The sequence below is a fragment of the Cotesia glomerata genome, linkage group LG6 (assembly GCF_020080835.1).
Source record: "Cotesia glomerata isolate CgM1 linkage group LG6, MPM_Cglom_v2.3, whole genome shotgun sequence".
NCBI classification, from domain to species: Eukaryota; Metazoa; Arthropoda; class Insecta; order Hymenoptera; family Braconidae; genus Cotesia; species Cotesia glomerata.
In genome coordinates this window covers 23,805,596-23,822,225 of record NC_058163.1, presented here as the reverse complement: position 1 = coordinate 23,822,225, position 16,630 = coordinate 23,805,596, and the positions used below count along the sequence as shown (strand labels likewise).

The 16,630-nt window shown below is 26.2% G+C and overlaps 1 protein-coding gene across 1 annotated transcript; it reads left to right on the top strand.

Annotated features, from left to right (window-relative positions):
- Positions 1 to 849: 849 nt before the first annotated feature.
- On the top strand, positions 850 to 12,818 carry LOC123267565 (tryptophan 5-hydroxylase 1). The gene is made up of 12 exons (XM_044732264.1): positions 850 to 1,296; positions 1,818 to 1,922; positions 1,994 to 2,207; positions 2,271 to 2,374; positions 2,441 to 2,508; positions 3,890 to 3,940; positions 4,297 to 4,395; positions 4,475 to 4,521; positions 4,604 to 4,739; positions 4,811 to 4,937; positions 7,232 to 7,461; positions 12,425 to 12,818. The coding sequence occupies exons 1-12, from the start codon at positions 1,198 to 1,200 to the stop codon at positions 12,741 to 12,743; spliced, it is 1,599 nt and encodes a 532-aa protein (XP_044588199.1). The 5' UTR covers positions 850 to 1,197; the 3' UTR covers positions 12,744 to 12,818.
- Positions 12,819 to 16,630: the final 3,812 nt, after the last annotated feature.

Genomic DNA, 16,630 nt, shown 5'->3' with positions numbered 1-16,630 from the left:
GGTATACAAATACATGGAGTGATCATATACATGATCATATATTGGGGCTTTTACCTTATATGAATATATGAAAAATATATTAAAAATGCATGTGGGTACTTAAATGAAAGCTCTTGATGAGTGTAGCATCGAGATGAGCTTATATCTTTAAAAATATCAATAATTAAGAAATGACCTTGTATCTTGTCAACTACTGACATTTTTAAAGATATAAGCTCACCCCGACATTATACTGATTGAGACCTTTCATTTGAGTACCCACATCAACTTTTCATATATTTATATATGTTACATATATGAATATATGAAAAATATATCAAAAATGCATGTGGGTACTCAAATGAAAGGTCTCGATAAGTGTAATGTCGGAATGAGCTTATATCTTTAAAAATGTCAACAGTCGACAAGATGCAATGTCAGTTCTTAATTATTCACATTTTTGAAGATATAAGCTCATCCCGATGTTACACTCATCAAGAGCTTTCATTTAAGTACCCACATGCATTTTTGATATATTTTTCATATATACATACATATATATATAAATTTATGAAATATATGAAAAATCGATGTGGGTACTCAAATGAAAGGTCTTGATGAGTGTAACATCGAGATGAGCTTACATTTTTACAAACGTTAATAGTTAAAAATGTTCGGTGCAATTTAACAAAATTCATTATTTAATAAAGCAAAATTTTATTGATAGTTCATCAGTCACGGCAGTCACACAGTGACTGCAAGGTTGCTAGTTTTTATTATTAATATTTAATTAGTTTTGTTAATTGTCCATTAATAAAAATAAATAATTGTTGCTGTTACTTTATAATGCAGGGTTGATTTAGTAAACAGGAAGATTAAAATAAAAAAAAGATTTAGTCCGCCAATGGAAGTAGTAAGTGGTGAGCTTTGCCAGTCAGTCAACCAATCGGATCAAGAACAAGAGATTCTGTGACTGAATACTGGTGGCTGGTGAATAACGGAGGGGTGAAAAGCTTAAAAGACCGATACCAATGCTGGATCCTTACATTTTATAATTTTCATTTAAGCAAGACACAACCAGTGTCTTAAAGGACTTAAAATATTTTAAACAATAAAGAAGAAATATATTTTAGTTTGTTGGAATAATTATTTAAATTTTAATTCTACAAAGTGAAGGTTTTTTTTATTTTTTTGTTGTTGAAATTTATTAAAAATAAAATGAGTGGCTCGGGAAAAAGTCTTTTGGGTATGTGGCTTTATCGCCGAGGTGAAGAATGGACTCTTAAAGAGGGTAGTCCTTTGCATAAATCAACAAATGTAAGTCATAAAATTCACCTGAAAAATATAAATATTTAAAATAATTTTTATTTAAAAATTTATAAAAAAAATATTTTAAAAATGTTAATATTTAAATTAATAATCTTTTTTATTTATTTTATTATTATGTGAAGAATATTATTACTTTATCATCTTCTTAAGTGGATTTTCTTCTTAAAAAAAATTTTCAAGCGAAAATTTTATGTTTAAAATTTTTAAAGCTAAATTTTACAGATGCTGATTTTTTATTTTTTTTTATACATATTTAATTAAAATAAAAATAGAAAAAAAAATTATCATCTAAAAATTTAAATGCTACAATTAAAAATAATTTTTAATTTAATTATTGCTAAGTTACAAAAAAACTATTATTACTTTTTAATCACCTTCTTAACTTTTATCTTCTCAAAAATATTTTCTTAACCAAAAATTGTAATTTTTTCACAATAATTATTTACTAATTAAAATTTAAAAACCAAAATTTAATAAATTAAAAATTTTATTACATTTTAATAAAACAGATACCAATGGTAAAAAAAATGGAGCATTCAGACAACAAAAGTTCAGTGGTATTTTCATTAAAAAATCAAATTGGTGGATTAGCTCGTGCTCTTCAAGTTTTTCAAGTAAAATTTCTTCCCTTACTTACTAAACATCTTCAAAGAAGAAATAATAAAAAAATTTTTTAATTAAATAGGACTTGGGCGTAAATGTAATACATATAGAATCGCGTAAGTCAATGAGACGTGGTTCAGAGTATGAAATTCTAGTAGATGTTGAATGTGAGTCCAAGAAGATGGAACAGCTTACACATATGCTAAGCCGTGAAGTCGCGGCTATTAATCTCGCACAGTATGAACAAACTGGAAGTGTTCCTCATCCACCGATGTTATCCGCAGCCCCTAGTTTTGGTAAATGATTAATGTAACATTAATTTTTTACATCATTGTTCTTACAAAATTTTTTTAATTTAGACTTTAGTCAAGTAGACATGCTCTGGTTTCCCAGAAAAATTTCAGATCTTGATCAAGCTCAAAATGTTCTTATGTATGGTACTGCATTAGATGCTGATCATCCAGTGAGTTTTATTTTCTTCTTATAACTTTAATATTAATTATTTTTTAATTAACTTATTATTTTTTAGGGCTTTAAAGATCCAGTTTATCGTAAAAGGAGACAACAATTTGCTGATATTGCTAATAATTATCGACAGTAAGTTAAAATAAATACTAATAATAATAATAATAACTAGCAACCTTGAGATCATTATGTAACTGCCGTGACTTGCAAAGTATAAAAAATTCAAATTTTGCTTTATTAAAATGACTTTTCTTAAATCCCTGTTTAAAAATATTTATTGGAAAAAATTCACTATCATGAGATTTGAATTTTTTTCAATAATTTCGATTTCTCGGCATATATCTATAGATATATAATTTACATAGAGCGAATTTTTTTAATTTTTTCCAATGAATATTTTTAAACAGAGATTGCACTGTACTTTCTTAAACATTGACGTTTTTAAGGATATAAGCTCACCCCGATATTACACTCATCAAGAGCTTTCATTTAAGTACCCACATGCATTTTAATATATTTTTCATATATACATATGTATAAATACATAAAATATATGAAAAATTGATGTGGGTACTTGAATAAAAGGTCTTGATGAGTGTAACATCGGGATGAGATTATATCTTTAAAAATGTCAATAGTTCACAAGATACAAGGTCATTTCTTAATTATTGACATTTTTAAAGATATAAAATCATCCCGATGTTACACTCATCAAGAGCTTTTATTTGAGTACCCACATGCATTTTGATATATTCTTCATATATACATATATATAATATATATAAATATATAAAATATATGAAAAATTGATATGGGTACTCAAATGAAAGGTCTTGATGAGTGTAACATCGGGATGAGATTATATCTTTAAAAATGTCAATAGTTCACAAGATACAAGGTCATTTCTTAATTATTGACATTTTTAAAGATATAAAATCATCCCGATGTTACACTTATCAAGAGCTTTTATTTGAGTACCCACATGCATTTTTTATATATTTTTCATATATACATATATGTAATATATATAAATATATAAAATATATGAAAAATTGATATGGGTACTCAAATGAAAGGTCTTGATGAGTGTAACATCGGGATGAGATTATATCTTTAAAAATGTCAATAGTTCACAAGATACAAGGTCATTTCTTAATTATTGATATTTTTAAAGATATAAGCTCATCCTGATGTTACACTCATCAAGAGCTTTCATTCGAATACCCACATCAATTTTTCATATATTTTATATATTTATATATATTATATATATATATATGCATATATATATATGTATGTATGAAAAATATATTAAAAATGCATGTGGGTACTCGAATAAAAGCTCTTGATGAGTGTAACATCAGGATGAGCTTATATCTTTAAAAAGGTCAGTAGTTCACAAGATACAAGGTCATTTCTTAATTATTGATATTTTTAAAGATGTATGACTATCTTAGAAACAAAATTTTTCTTATTCTCTTAATAATATAGATAATAATAATAATAATTACAGCGGACAACCGATTCCAAGAATTCAATACACCCCAGAAGAAATAAATACATGGTAAGTATAACAATAAAAAATTTTCTTCACAATTTAAAAAATTTCTATCATTATCCAAGTTCAGATGATCGTGTTTTTTCATCTATGAACCTAATAATAAAATAAAAACCTACGCTATACTCACAATCCTCGTTTACTCTAAACTTAGCAATCTATACAACTCTGATAAGATGGATACACCCTGAATACACACAAATTGCCCTAATTTGATTTGACAAACTTACTTTCGAAGAAAGCTCATTCATTTACTAAACATCATTTACTTTGTTATTACTCAAGTCTTCAATTTGTTATTGTAAAATTTATTTGAAATGATAAATTTAATAACTTACATAATTTATTTATAATTTTTTCAGGGCTACTGTTTTTCGCGAGCTTTATCAACTGTATTTAAAGCACGCTTGCAAAGAATATTTAGAAAATTGGCCGAAATTGAGTAAATATTGCGGTTACAGGTACGTTCAAGATAAATTAAAATTTCATACATTTATTAAAAATTTATAATTAATCTATATTAAATTATTAAATTATTAGAGAAGACAATATTCCTCAGCTGGAAGATGTGTCAGTATTTTTAAAACGTAAGTGTATTTAATAATAATTATTATTAATCTAAAATTCTTAATAAATAATTTAATTAATTAATTAATTGTTTTTTGACAGGAATGACTGGCTTTCAATTACGTCCAGTCGCTGGATATTTGTCACCACGAGACTTTTTAGCCGGGTTGGCTTTTCGCGTTTTCCATTGCACTCAATACATACGTCATTCATCGGATCCATTTTATACACCTGAGCCGTAATAAATTAATCAATTATTTTTATTATAAATAATTAAATAAATAAAATAAGATAATATATTTTTTTTAGTGACTGCTGTCATGAATTATTAGGCCACATGCCATTGTTAGCGAATCCAAGCTTTGCGCAATTTTCTCAAGAACTAGGATTAGCTTCTTTAGGAGCTTCTGAAGAAGATATTAATAAATTAGCGACAGTAAATATATATCTATAAATTTTTTATATCGACGGTCTAACTAGCAACTCCTTATTTTTTAGAGGGTAATTTTTTAACATTTTGTTACAGCAATAGTCCAATTATAAATTATTTGAATGATCGAAACTAAAATATCATACCTCTATTAGATATTAATGATATTAAATGATTTTTTGAAGTGATATTAAATTTTGAATCAATTGTTTTTTCATACAAATGCAAGATTCTCTAAAATGGAGTTAGACAATTTGCTAATTAGAACGTCGATGTTTAACTCTAATTAACTATTAATTAATGATATTGAAGTTAGCTGACAAATTTCAATTTTTTTAATTTTTACAACAAATCAATTACAATAAAAAAAACGCCATTCGGCCATACCCGACATGGATAGGTAGATTTCTTGTTTGAATATTGAAAAAAAAACACGTTATTAAAAGGCAAAAATGTCCTAAAATTTATTTTTTATTATATTTTTGCAAATAATGATATGAGACCGACTACAACCAATAGATATTCAAAGACATCTTCCTAAAAAATAGGATTTGTAACAGACGAAAGTCATTTGATGATAATAGCTAAAAATTAATTTATTTTTGATTTTTTTTTAATTTTCCAAACTCCGAAATAAATTGAAAAAAGTATCAAAAGGTAACGAATAATAGCTCAAATCGAAGATAATTATATGAATTTTGACATAAAGTTGATAAATTCAAGCTATCTTTTATGGCTTAAAAATTATTTAAAGAAAAAGGGCTGGAATACGTTCATTGAAAAATTTTTGAAAATTTTCAAATTCACGGAATTAATTAAAAAAATCATCAAAACTAGACAAATAATAGTTTAAATTGAAGGTTATTAAATGAAATTTAAGATAAATTTGATAGATTTTATCTATTTTTTACATCTGGAAGATTATTTTCATAAAAAATACAAAATTCAAAATTTTTTGAAAATGAAAAAAATTTTCAAACACCCACAACTCGTAAACTAACCGGCCAATTTTGCTCATCTTTGAACTTGATCTTGGTATTGATCCACAGAATAAGCCCACAAAATTTCATAAAGATCGGTTGAGAACTGTGGGCGCAATTCTGCTGACATGGCGCGTTATATCACATATATATATATGTATATATATATATATACATACATAAATACATATATAAACTTTTGAGCCAATGCCATTTTTCGACACTAATCGATAAAATAAAACATATTATGATAAAATTTTCCTAAAATTACAACATGAGACCGGCTACAATAGTTAGATTTCTATAGAAATCTACCTAAAAATTAGGAAAACGGTTGACCCTGAAGGCCATCCCTGCAACTTCCCGCTAATTCCATACTTAGGCGCTTAAAATTGCACCAATGACGTTTTTGAGTTCTTTGAGCTTAAAAATACAATTTATGGGTTATTTTTAGCGCTCTGAGATCAAAGAGATTGTGTGTCCTATGCTTTTGAGCTCTTCGAGCTCAAAAGTCTGATAGAGATTTGATAAGACACTATTTTTTTAATTTTTAAACCGCAATAACTTTTGAATGAATAAACCGATTTTCACGCGGTTGGCAGCATTCGACGCAGTTTTTCAAGCCTCACAAAGAATCTTAAATTTTGAATTGATCGCGCTAGGAATTTCGGAGTTATTCCGAAAAAACACTTTTTTCGGTTTTCTTTCGTTCACGATATCTCTCGAACGAATCAACCGATTTTGACCGGACTGGTGGCGATCGATGTGGTTTTGAGATCAAGAGCTGATTAGTTTTGGAATTGAACCATCAAGCCGTTTAAAAGTTATTCCAAAACCACATTTGAAAAAAATTTTTTTCAGTTTTTGAAGATTTCTCAAAATCTATTGATCTGAATCGGTCCAAATAGTTTGTAAAATCTAAGTTTGGTCAAGCCCTTTCGAATGGCACCAACCGCGATGAAATCGGTCAAGCCGTTCAAAAGTTATAAGCGGTTCACATACTTTCACACACACACACACACATACAGACACCGTGACAACCTCGCGGGGATAGTCAGAGAAGCTTCCTGTGACCTTCAAACGTCGAGATCTGATGAAAACTCGGTTTTTGCAAAACGGGGTGAAAACAATAACTTCCCGATTTTTGAAAATCTTCAATTTTCTTAGCGGGAAGTTAAAAATAGTTTAAAAAATTTCCGCTGATAATTTTTTTTTAATTTTCACATGTGGAATTTTGTAATGAAAATTAAATTAGTAAATATTTGATAATCCAAATAAATGTTGTTACAATAAATAATTTTTTTTACTTAAAAAAATCAGCTGTACTTCTTCACTGTGGAATTTGGATTATGTAAGCAAGATGGCAATTTGCGCATCTACGGTGCAGGATTGTTGTCGTCAGTTGCAGAAATAAAGCATGTTTTGGAGGCTAAAGATAAAATTTACCGCTTCGAGCCTGATGTAACATGTCAACAAGAATGTGTTATTACAGCTTACCAACATGCATATTATTACACCGACAGTATTGAAGAAGCTAAAGAAAAAATGAGGTAATTAAATTAAACATATAAGGTAAAAGCCCCAATTATTGACGCTATAAGAGACAAAGTTATGATTTGATTTTTTTTAAGCAATCAAATATAAATATTTATTTATTATTTAATTTCAATGCCAAGGCAGTGTAGCCAGATGGCAAAAGTATACAAAAAGAGTTACAATAAAAGTACACGTATGACTAATGAAAATATAAAATTTCAAAAATATTTTTATTTATTTATTTATTAATCTCGTTACAAAAAAATTCTATAGAGGTGCGTATAGCACCTGTGCATAGAACGAGTACATATTAACAAAAATATATTTTATTATCAAAAATCTCTTAATATATAAGATAGTAATATAGTAATACTTAATACAGTGCAAGCTAAAAGAAAATCAACCTAGCAAGCTAGTTATTTCTATAAATTTTATAAGTAATATTGTTGCAACACTTAAATTAATATCACGATTTTTAACTAATTATCTATTTTTATCCACTCTCTCAGTTTTTTATTTATTAGTTTCTTCTTATCATTCAAAGTTTTCATCTCTATTGGTAATTTATTGTAATATTTTAAAGCTACATAATAAGCACATTGTGTGTAAATTGTTTTACTTATTTTTGATAGTGACAGTTGTTTATGTCTTGTACAAGTTATTTTATCATTATAGAGATTTATGCAATCTTGATAATAGAAAGATAACGCAGTGGTAATGAAAGTTTTTCTGATCCCAAGGGGAGTGTTGTTGATATTAGTTACGCACAATTTACTTAGTAATCTATTTTGTATATTTGAGATGATTTTAATTGACTTATCATATGCACCTCCCCAGGCAATAATACCATAATTTATTATGCTTTATATATTATTTTCATAGTTTGTGGATTTAATATTCCTGTCAGTTTGTAAAATACAAAAGTGAAATATTTGAGTTTTTTGAATAATTCCAGAGCGTGGTTGTTCCATCTCATATGATTATCAAAGTGTATTCCAAGATATTTACAATGTTCAACTCTTTTCAACGGCTTATAATTAATATGTACTTCAAACTCAGTTGGGTAACTATCTTTATAACTGCCGAAAGTTATAAATGTAGACTATTAGATATTAAGAATTGATCGTTTCTCTTTACTTTACTTTGGAATACAATTATGACAAATACACACGGAAAAAAGTAAACTGTAATATTCACTCGGATTCCGGTTAGTTTTTATAATTTCAAACAGTAAAGCGGACATCGGGGTGGCAAAAATGTAAATATTACAGAACTTAATGTAGAAAGTATAAAAGCCACAGTTTATAATTTAATATCCAAAATAAGTGATTAGTAGTTTTCACTATAGTAAATAACGACTCTTTCATCTTTAAAAATTACAGTTTCAAACAGTAAAAAATGCCATTTCAATAAATAGTCCATATTATGAAGAGAAGGGGAACTTAGATGAAAGAGAAAGGGGTCTCACTCTGGGAGAATTTAACATTTCAAACAGTAAAAATTATACTTTCAAAATATACATTTTACCAAAGGTTGGCAATAGCCTAATCGGCTCGGTACCTGAATTTCGAAAGAGTGGGACCAGGGTTCGATTCCGGCGCGCACCAATATTTTTCAATGATTATAAACTAAGAATAAGGTAAAGTACCCAGTAGTTGAACAGGTTTCAAAGTAAAACTTATTTGACCCTACTTTTAATATATAAAGATGTAATTATTAATTCAAATTAGTGATTTTCATGAAAATATAAATAATTTTAAATTGATTGAAGTGCAAAATAACAAAGATAATTGATTATTTATATTTTGACAACGTTTTTAAAATATACTATGAAAGGAGTAGTAGTTGAACAATCAATTCTGACAAGCCGCAGTAGTTGAACACTCTGGGAGCAGTAGTTGAACTAATAAAATATATGGCAATAGGCACACCGAAAATTTTCAACGTTTTATTGAAATATCCAAAGAAATATAACATATCATTGAATAATATTAAAAATAATACTGTGAATATTAAATATGTTCATTTAAAAATGAAAAATATTTGTATTTAATTTTTTAATTACATTTTTTATGAATGACAAAGCAAATTTTTAATTATAAATCAAAAAAACTCATTTCAAAACGTTCAATAATTTTTAACTACACTAATTTTTAGTCATAAAACTTATCTAAATTGCAGTAATTAATACAAATGACAATGCCGATCACTAGTTTATAAACCTATTAGAGGTCATAGTGCTGTTAAAATTATACGGCCTCAACCTGTTCAAGTTCTGGGTACCGCTTTGAAAATTTGGAGGTATAGTTGAACGCTAAAATTTAATATAAAAATTCTAGTCTATGTCTTTGCAAAAAATATGTGTTATTTAGAAAAGACTATTTCAATAGATGGTACAATTTTTTTTACTTAAAATGATGATATACCGTTTTTATTACTTATTGTTCGGTTTACGATTTAGTACCTTTTTCATGAAAAAAATAGCATTTATCGGCGATTTTCGACATGTCAACTTTTAAATTAATAAAAATATAATTGTTTTGATTTATAATTGAAAAAACTTACATAAATCAATTACTGTATCATTTAATAATTATAATATGCGCATATTACTCTTAATAAATTTACGGATTTTGTATTATAACAATTCGAAAAGTTCGTTCAAGTACTGGTCCCATTTTTATAAGTGTTCAAGTACTGGGTACTTTATCTTATGTGCGTTTCATTGCCAGCCTCTGTACCGGTCGGGTTTTCTGTGGTTTTCCCGTATAGTTATGGAGGTAAAATGTCATTATAGAAGTACCTCCATACTATTTAAGACCGTAATGCAAATGCAGGTACTGATTATAACGCGTAAGTCGGCCACAGTCACAGCACATGTGTGTCGGGCATGAAAGAAAAAATCCCGACATGCAGGGGGGTGGGGACGAAAAAGTGGTTGAGAGTTATAATGACGGGGTTGAGAGATTATATCGCGGAGAAAAAAGTGGAGAGACAATAATTCCCCACCCTCCCTTGTAAAACACTCTACAGTGATACAAGTAAAACCATCCTCAATCCTCACATTTTACCAGTCTAAGCAAGTCAATAATTACAGTTTGACTTTTAGCGTTGCGTTTAAAATTTACCATTTTACTTTGATAAAATAATTTCTCAATCCTTTCCTACCAATATCCTGTTACGTGAATGTGGAACGCTTCACGTAATAATTACCGTAACTCCTATTCTTTCCCGCTTCACAGCATTATTTATATTTGTATAAATTTTCATAAATTTGATAGATTTTTATAAATATAAATAATGCTGTGAAGCGGGAAAGAATAGGAGTTACGGTAATTATTACGTGAAGCGTTCCACATTCACGTAACAGGATATTGGTAGGAAAGGATTGAGAAAGGAATGTGGAGAGGATAATCTTAATGTGAGTTTATAGAATATGCGAGAAAAAATTATTAGATAGCTCGGACTGGGATTCGAACCCAGAACCTTCCGAAGACATGTCGGCTACTCTACCATTTGAGCTATCCGCTCTATACTAAATTTCCGTTCGCTTATTCTATATACATTAAGCCACACCGTCCATCTTACGGCAAGCATTTTTACAAATATAAATAATGCTGTGAAGCGGGAAAGAATAGGAGTTACGGTAATTATTACGTGAAGCGTTCCACATTCACGTAACAGGTTATTGGTAAATATTGACGTTGCTTGTATTAAAAATTTACTAACTTTATTTCATACTTTTTACATATCATAACATCATTTTTTAGGTATGAAATGATAAATATTAAAGTCTGAATTCTTAATTATTATACTTTAACATTTTAGACATTTACCTAGCGAATATTACTGTTTGAAATAGTATTTTCTTCCATGTAAAGAGTAAATTGTAACGTTTAAATTGTAAATATTACAATGTGAATAGTAAAATTACGATTTTACTGTTTGAAATGGTAATTTTTAGCAGTTGATCATTGCTTATTATAAATCGACTGTTATTTATTACAGTTTACTTTTTTCCGTGCAAGAAAAAAAAATAAATTTGAGTATGAAAATTGAGCATTAAAAATTTAAGAGTTAAACTCAGTGGTACAAATTATACAAATAATAGAAGATGATAATCTGAGATGATCTAGAACGATAAACTCATGTAACAGAAATGTGTAAATGAATATCAAAGGTTTGAAAATTAGGATTCATTGTCTTCTTTAAAAGTTTAAAATTAAGATTCATTATCTCGTTCACGTTTCATGAAGAATATCGTTGAATTTTGTTTGTGGTAATGTCTTAAGGGGTTATACGCAGTTGCAAAGCTAAAAAAACAACATTTTTTTATGAATTTTTTCTAGACACAGTTTTTAATTATCAATTACAAGTGATGGTTATTTAAATAGAGCCTACTTTCAAGAATACAATAGCGCGTCAATCATGTAAAAATATAAATGTGCACCGCTCCTGTAGAAGATGTTCTGAACGACCTCTAAAAAAAAGGCGCTTGGCGGTGATCTCCATTTCAGTGGTTTGGATTATCTGAAATCAAAAAATATGGTGAATTCTTTTACAGGATAGATTAATGCAGGTATTGGACGAAGGAATAAGAAAAATTTTGATTTTTGACAAAATGGCGTCTATTTGTAAAAAATTTTTCGTTTTTGTTGAAAAACAATTTTCCAAATTGTTAAAAAAAAAATAGTAATAATTTTTTTAAATCTTTTTTTTTTAATCATTAATATTTAATATTTTGAACTGAAGATGATTTTTTTCAATTTTTTAATTAATTAGAATTTAATAAAAATTTATTTGATCGTTATTCTTATTACAGATAATTTAATATATTTAAAGATAATTTAGGGTGTCAATATTTAGACCCCCGTCAATAATTGGGGCTTTTACCTTAGATGAAAGTAATGTATGCAAGCTAATTTTATAATTAATTATAATAAAAATGAATTATTATTATAATTAACTATTATTCAGAGCATTTGCCAATGGGATCCAACGTCCGTTTGGCCTACGATACAACGCATACACTCAGTCTGTTGAAGTTCTGACAGATGCCCAAAAAATAACCGCGTTGGTCAGCGAACTGCGCGGCGACCTTTGCATCGTCTCAAACGCGCTGAAGAAAATTCACGAACAAGATGACACCGTGGATGTTGAGAAGATAACTAGTCTTCTCACTCAAGGAATTAACTTGGCACAAGATCCATCTTCATCGTCTTCTTCGGACACTGATGATGGCGACAAGAGCCCTAATGTTGACGACCGTAAGAGTATAGACCAAAGTCATTCTTAGTTATGTTAAAAATAATGAAGAAAATTTATCAAAACGGATATATATATATATTTAATTATGATAGACTCAATAATTTATAACTAGCAACCTTACAGTCACTTCGTGACTGCCGTGACTTGTGAACTATAAATAAATAAAATTTTGTTTTCTTATAATAATGACTTTTGTTAAATTGCACTGTACTTTTTTAACTATTGACGTTTTTAAAGATATAAGCTCATCTCGATGTTACACTCATCAAGAGCTTCCATTTAAGTACCCACATGCATTTTTGATATATTTTCCATATATACATATATATATATATATAATATATATAAATATATGAAAAATTGATGTGGGTACTCAGATGAAAGATCTCGATGAGTGTAACATCGGGATGAGCTTATATCTTAATAAATGTTAATAGTTCACAAGATACAAGGTCATTTCTTAATTATTGACATTTTTAAAGATATAAGCTCATCCCGATGTTACACTCATCAAGAGCTTTCATTTGAGTACCCACATGCATTTTTGATATATTTTCCATATATACATATATATATATATATATATATATATATATATATATATATATATATATATATATATATATATAATATTTATAAATATATGAAGAATAGATGTGGGTACTCAAATGAAAGCTCTCGATGAGTGTAACATCGGGATGAGCTTATATCTATAAAAGTCTTATTATTTCACGAGATACAAGGTCATTTCTTAATTATTGATTTTTTTGAAGATATAAGCTCATCTCGATGTTACACTCATCAAGAGCTTTCATTTGAGTACCCACATGTATTTTTGATATATTTTTCATAAATACATATATGTAATATTTATAAATATATGAAAAATTGATGTGGGTACTCAAATGAAAGATCTCGATGAGTGTAACATCGGGATGAGCTTATATCTTAATGAATGTTAATAGTTCACAAGATACAAGGTCATTTCTTAATTATTGATATTTTTAAAGATATAAGCTTATCTCGATGTTACACTCATCAAGAGCTTTCATTTGAGTACCCACATGTATTTTTGATATATTTTTCATAAATACATATATGTAATATATATAAATATATGAAAAATTGATGTGGGTACTCAAATGAAAGATCTCGATGAGTGTAACATCGGGATGAGCTTATATCTTAATAAAAGTTGATAGTTCACAAGATACAAGGTCATTTCTTAATTATTGATATTTTTAAAGATATAAGCTTATCTCGATGTTACACTCATCAAGAGCTTTCATTTGAGTACCCACATGCATTTTTGATATATTTTCCATATATATATATATATATATATATATATATATATATATATATATATATATATATATATATATATATATATATATATATATGAATAAATGATGTGGGTACTTAAACGAAAGGTCTTAATGAGTGTACCATCGAGATGAGCTTATATCTTTAAAAATGTCAATAGATCACAAAATGTTGCTTATTCTCTTAATAACATAGATAATATTAATTAGATATTTAATCACATGTGTATCTATATTTAAACGCTTACATTACTTATGCAGGATATAGACAATATATATTTAAATCTGTTATTAATTAAAGAAATGTATTTCTCTGATAATTAAGAAGAAATAATTGTTGAATAACAATGAATGTTAAAGGAAAAAAAATTGATAGATTTCTAATAGAAAGCTCTAACTGGCGTATATTTATTTATTTATTTATTTAATGGTTAATATGTACAAGTTTATTATTGTTTATACTCCTCAATTGTTATATGAAATATTCTTAATGCGTGGGTGTGAATTATATTTTTATTTTTCTTACTGTTACTTATCATTGTTTTCTTCATACTCTATTATTATTATTATTATTATTATTATTATATTTATTTTATATTCGTTAGTAAATCTATACTAAGTAATTAATTACTCTTACAATATAAATAATCTTATTTATTTATTTATAATTTATAATAATAATCTTAATTGTTATATTTAATAATTAAATTAATTATTTAATATTTAATTAAAAAAAAAAAAAAAAAAAAAAAAAATGAATGAGCCTGATGATAATGAAGTAAAAACAAGTTTTTAATTGATAATTAAGTTTATATCCTTATATATATACTATTGTGAAGATAAAAAAATAAATTCAATACGATTAATTAAATATCGAAATAGATATCTCTTTAATAATATTAATCAGGTGGTAAAAATTTAACTTACTTAATATATTTACCATTGTTATTACTTCATTGAGTAATAAATATTCCATTATATAACTCGATTTAATTTCAATTGTCATTCACTAAATAATTTTATCAGTCTCACTGATAAAAAAATATCGGCAGTTTTACAATTTTATTTTTATAAAACTGAATTAATATTTTAACAATTAATTGAGGATTTTTTTTTCCGGGATTTATTTTTAAAAAATATTTAAAAACTTGTTAATAAAAATTAGTAAATAAATTAAATGCAACAATTTCAAACTTTATATATTTTAATTGTTTATAAAAGAAAAAAATATTCCAATATTATTATTATTTAAAATTATAAATTCACATTGTAAGATTATAAATTTTAAAACAATAAAAAAAAAATATTAATCGTTAATCATTTTTGCTTTATTATTTTACATCTTAATTAAATTCTTAATTATATAAATGTATAATTATATATTTATATTAATTATAATTATACATATATATACCAAGGAATTTTTAATTATTTATTTTTAATCAATATTAATAATCTTGACATTAAAAAATAAATTCTAAAGATAAAGCGCTAAAAAACCAGTAGCTAAAACGGCGATATTTAATTTTTCAAAAATTTATTAACAGTAGTTTAATATTAATAATTAATAATAATAATGTTTATGTATTTAAACGTTTATTTATCATTATTATTATTATTACAATTATTCTATTTATTTTGTTAATGTTTTTATTTTATTTTGTATTTTTTTTTTCTTTAACCAAATCTGTTACTTAATACATAGTTTGCAAATAAAATAAATGTTGACTATATTAATATTTAATAATAATAATTATAATACACATCCGTTCAGACTTTCTAGGCCAGCCCTATAAAATTGGCCTGTAAAACTGAGTGCATATTGTATTCACTGATTTATTAACTCAATTATTTTTTTTTTATATGTATTATTATATATTTATACCATATATCATATTTATTATTTATTATCTATGTTCACCATAAAGTATTTTTATTTAATAATTATTAACTCAATTGAATATTTAATTTAAAAAAAAAGTTTTAAGTTCCTCCAATTTTAATCAAAAAATAATTATAATTAAATTAAGAAATTAAAATATAATATTTGATCGTTTTTTTTTAATTCTAATTATATAGTTTAATTTTTTTTACGATTATTTTAATTAAAGATAAAACTTTTCGCCATATCTATGTTCAAGAAGACCTTTTTTATATTATGAATGTTAAATATTAAATGGCATTAATTATTATTATTATTATTATTATTATTTTTAACCATATGTTGTAATTTTAAATATTATATAATTATGATTAACATTTTTTTTCTTCAGCTTATGATTTTTATACATATTTATAATTTATATAATGGAGAGTTTTTTTTTTTTAAAAGATTGTGGAAGTTTATTTGGTTATTTAGACACATAAATAATTGAGTTAACAATTAATCGTCTCAGATTCAAGGCATTATCGTCATCAGTAATTATATATTCATAATAATATTATTTAAATATCTTAATATAAATACATTTTTTGCAAAATAATTGTATCATGGGGTAGTATGGTGCAATCAAATTTTCCTACACCGTAGTATATTTATTCAAATAATATTAATTAGTAACATATTTCATTATAAATTCCTACTTGATAA